The 3,745-nt window shown below is 34.9% G+C and overlaps 1 protein-coding gene across 1 annotated transcript; it reads right to left on the bottom strand.

Moving 5' to 3' along the window:
- Positions 1–1,421: 1,421 nt before the first annotated feature.
- On the bottom strand, positions 1,422–2,819 carry LOC107831775 (peroxidase 27-like). Its single transcript, XM_016659568.2, has 4 exons — positions 2,517–2,819; positions 2,233–2,421; positions 1,989–2,154; positions 1,422–1,884 (listed from the first exon to the last, which is right to left on the bottom strand). Exons 1-4 carry the CDS (start codon positions 2,727–2,729, stop codon positions 1,478–1,480), a joined length of 975 nt encoding a protein of 324 aa, XP_016515054.2. The 5' UTR covers positions 2,730–2,819; the 3' UTR covers positions 1,422–1,477.
- Between the last annotated feature and the right edge of the window lie 926 nt (positions 2,820–3,745).

Genomic DNA, 3,745 nt, shown 5'->3' with positions numbered 1-3,745 from the left:
TATTATTTTTAGAAAATAGGGCCCCAAAATTTGGGGGCTAAGGCACAAGCCTTACTACTCAACACATTAGAGCCGGTCCTGGCTACGCGGTCTCTTCATATCAGATATGAATAAAATTTACGATATAGTTTGATAGGTTATATGTGTATCCCTATTATGTTTTGATGATCTAACAAACTTACTGTCAAGAACCAGATAAGGAACCTGATACACATTCTCAAGAAATTAAAGATCAACAAGTCTCCAGTTGGAGACACAGTTCAACTCTTCAGAGTCAAAGGAACATCAGAGCTACCAGTTCCCGAGGTGACTGTACAAGTCAACAAGTCTCCAGTTGGGGACACAGTTCAACTCTTCCGAGTCAAAAGAACAACAGAGGGAACAGATAGCTACCAATTCCCGAAGTGACTGTACAAAGTCAACCACCCACAACTGTAAAGTGATTGCAACTGTTCCTCTGCATATACGCAACAGTGTAAACAGTAGAGCAGTCAACTTTATGGGGAATGCCTTTATACCAAACATGCTTACATCATTCAAGTGAGGTCACTTATGCAATATTAACATGAAGGAAAGGCAAAACAACACTTGCACACTTCAGAATCTATCAAGCCCTCTCTCAAGTGTATTGTCAACCTGCAAGTGACCTTCAAGGCGTCAAGAACAAAGAGCAACATAACGAAGAACCAGTTTCCAGCATTAAGTCATCACATGTCCTTAGTTGTGTTGCACCTTTGTTAAAGTTCTTTACTTGTAATTCCTACTTAGCTTAGTTAGAAGCATTGTGTGGGAAACCTTTGTAAACCATAAACTTCAATGTTTGTGTCGTGGCTAGAGTTAGTCATGTGTTGAAGTCTTTGTAATAGGTATACTACAAAGTGGCGTGTAATAGGTGTACTACAAGTTAGTGAGGGATTAAATCTTTGTAATAGAGTTATTACAAGGTGGCTTGTAATAGAGTTGTTATAAGTTAGTGAAGGATTAAGAGGTTAATTCCTAGGTTACATAGGTTATAATCTGAAAGTTGCTCAGTAGTAAAGTTGAAACTCTACAAGGGTAGATCGTGGTTTTTAATCCCGTTGAGCTGGGAGTTTTCCACGTAAAACTCTATTGTGCCATTTACTTACTGCAGTGTACGTACATTTTGTAGGAACAAATAGAGAACCCCTGGTTCTATAGTTTGGTGGACCCTTAAATTCTATCATATTTTAACCCCCTCATCTACTAAGAAAGTAAAACAAAAGGAAAAGTCTATTAATCGTGAATGCTAGTAAAACCGAAACAAATTTAAACAATTTTATTAGTTACACGCTCAACGAAGTGAATTACAAAATTACGATACAATCAAGATTTACTACCATGAGGTACACTTTCCACAACATCTGCAGCTAGGTAAAAGAAGAAAAAAAAACTTATCCCAACGACGATCTCATTGAACATAACAATACGAATTAAAGTGACTAAGCTTTTGTTTCTCTTAGTTTCGGAAGGCACAATGTTTTCTGATTTCACCTGCCTTACCAGTAAGAACTCCAATTTTGCCCATTTTTATCATTGATTCTCCAAAATCCTCGAAGAAAGTGGATCCGTAGGGATTTACTTGAGACAAAACATAAGCTTTTGTTTGAGTATCACTGAGAAGAGCTGCATCAGATGCGAATAACCCTCTTCTTTTGCTAACCATAGTGTAATAATCTGTGTCAAAATTCTTGAAACTTCCGGGGTCCATTTCGACAATGGTGGTCACATCTCCTGACTTACATTTGATCTTCAAACGACCTATGTAGTTCTGATCCATGTTCGGGTCCATGTCACCTTTGCCAGTGAAATTGTACAAACGGCTTGAGAAGGAAAAACAATGTGACATTCCAATAGTGTGTCCTCCTACGAATAAACAAGGAGAAAATAAAAGAATATGAATTTTGGATTTGTTGAATTAATGTAATTCTTCCACATGTAGTTGTTTCACGGTAAAATATCAATTTTACCTGATAAAACAACAAGGTCTTTGACATTTAAGCCCAAGGAGCCAAATGTTGTTTTAAGAGTAGTAAAGTTATCAAAAGGAGTTGGCAAATTCTTTAAGGCATCTGAGAGTATTGAAACTCTCCCATCTCTTCTTCCCAAGGGAACTGCCCAAGTTGGTCCATTAATCTGAAATAACCCTATAATATGTTAAGTATTTGAAATTCTAATAAATTGTTTGAATTTACTAAGTATTTATTTAGTTACCAGTTCAACAGCATCACGGGCTGCTAAGGCTAAAATATCAGAGCAAGATACAATGCCAGGACACTCTTTCTCTAAAGCAGATTTAGCAGCATCAATTACTTGGAATCCCCTCAGGCTTTGATTTGGAATTGCATCTTTCTCTGCTTGATTACCTTTTGTTGAATTCAGTAGTACCGAACCATCACATCCCTGCATCATTAAGTGAATATGTTATAGTGCATTCGACATGAAAAAGATCAAACAAACTAAGGTAAATACATAAGGCATTAAATCGCGGTGCTTACCCTAACAAAACAATCATGAAAATGCATTCTCAATAAAGGGGCAGCCAGAGTAGGAGCGCGAGAAATGTAGTGAGCTGTTGTTTGTTTGACAATTGCCTCTACATTTGGACATGTTTTCTTATAGAACCCTACTTCTACACCTTGACAATTAGCAACCTCTAATATGCAAAAAAGTTGAAGAATGAGAAATGAAAGAAACTTAAATGTTGCCATTATCTGTTTTGGACAAAGGATTATGAAAATCTCAATGTACTTTCTTGCTTAAAGTGATGATTGGGACACTCAAATACATGTCCTTTAAATAGGAAGATGATTGTGATATACAAATCCTTTAGTTTGATTTGTTAAATAGGCATAGCTGCAGTAATGGTAAGTTGATTTTTAAATTTAGCAGTTAGCACCTTCTAAGTGAAGCATTTTTTAATGTTATTATTGCTAATATATGCGAAATGGACTGATTACCAGAAAACAAAACAATCAGAGAACAAAAAGGAAAAAGACAACGAAGAGCTTTAATATTTTATCATGCTACTGTTGTGTGGTTGATTTGTTAAATATAGTTTTTAAAAAAGATTCAGTACTCTATCAACCATATCAAGTGCCATCGACGCGAGAATACGCTTAAGTGCAGAAGTCAGATTAAGGCTAGTTGAACGTAGATTACTCCCCAATGAATTTGGTATGTTTAAAAGTCTTTACAATTGTGGCGGTGTATATAATTTAAATCATTTTTCAAAACTATTTAATCTGAGCATTTTTATTTTTGAAAGTCTTACTTCCACCTATTTAAAAGGATAATTTCGTTACTTTGCCTATATTTGATTTACGTGACAAAAAAAACTTCCTTTATTCCTAGAGATGGAGAGTATACGCTATTCTATCTTTTCGGGCAAAATACTCATTTTGATGTTCTTTTAAAAGGTTGTATTAAAAACTCATAACCTCTTAGTTGGTAAGACTATTTTTCATATTTTTAAAGTTAAGCATTTTTCTTTTCTTTTCTCTTATTTATCTTTCATGTAGAGAAAAATTTAACTTTTTACGTAACAAATATTTCTGAATCTCTGTCGATAATAGTGGGAGAAAATTTACTCGAAACATATAGAAAAATAGCTAATAAAAAAAATGTTTGACATGTTTTATAAGCTTGATATTCAGTAAACCGAATATCAAGTTTGGTAGCGTTGACATTTTTATAAATTATTCGCTTTCAAATGCAGCAGGAGAAT

This window comes from Nicotiana tabacum, chromosome 21 (genome assembly GCF_000715075.1).
Source record: "Nicotiana tabacum cultivar K326 chromosome 21, ASM71507v2, whole genome shotgun sequence".
NCBI classification, from domain to species: domain Eukaryota; kingdom Viridiplantae; phylum Streptophyta; class Magnoliopsida; order Solanales; family Solanaceae; genus Nicotiana; species Nicotiana tabacum.
This window is presented reverse-complemented; position numbering and strand designations above follow the sequence as displayed.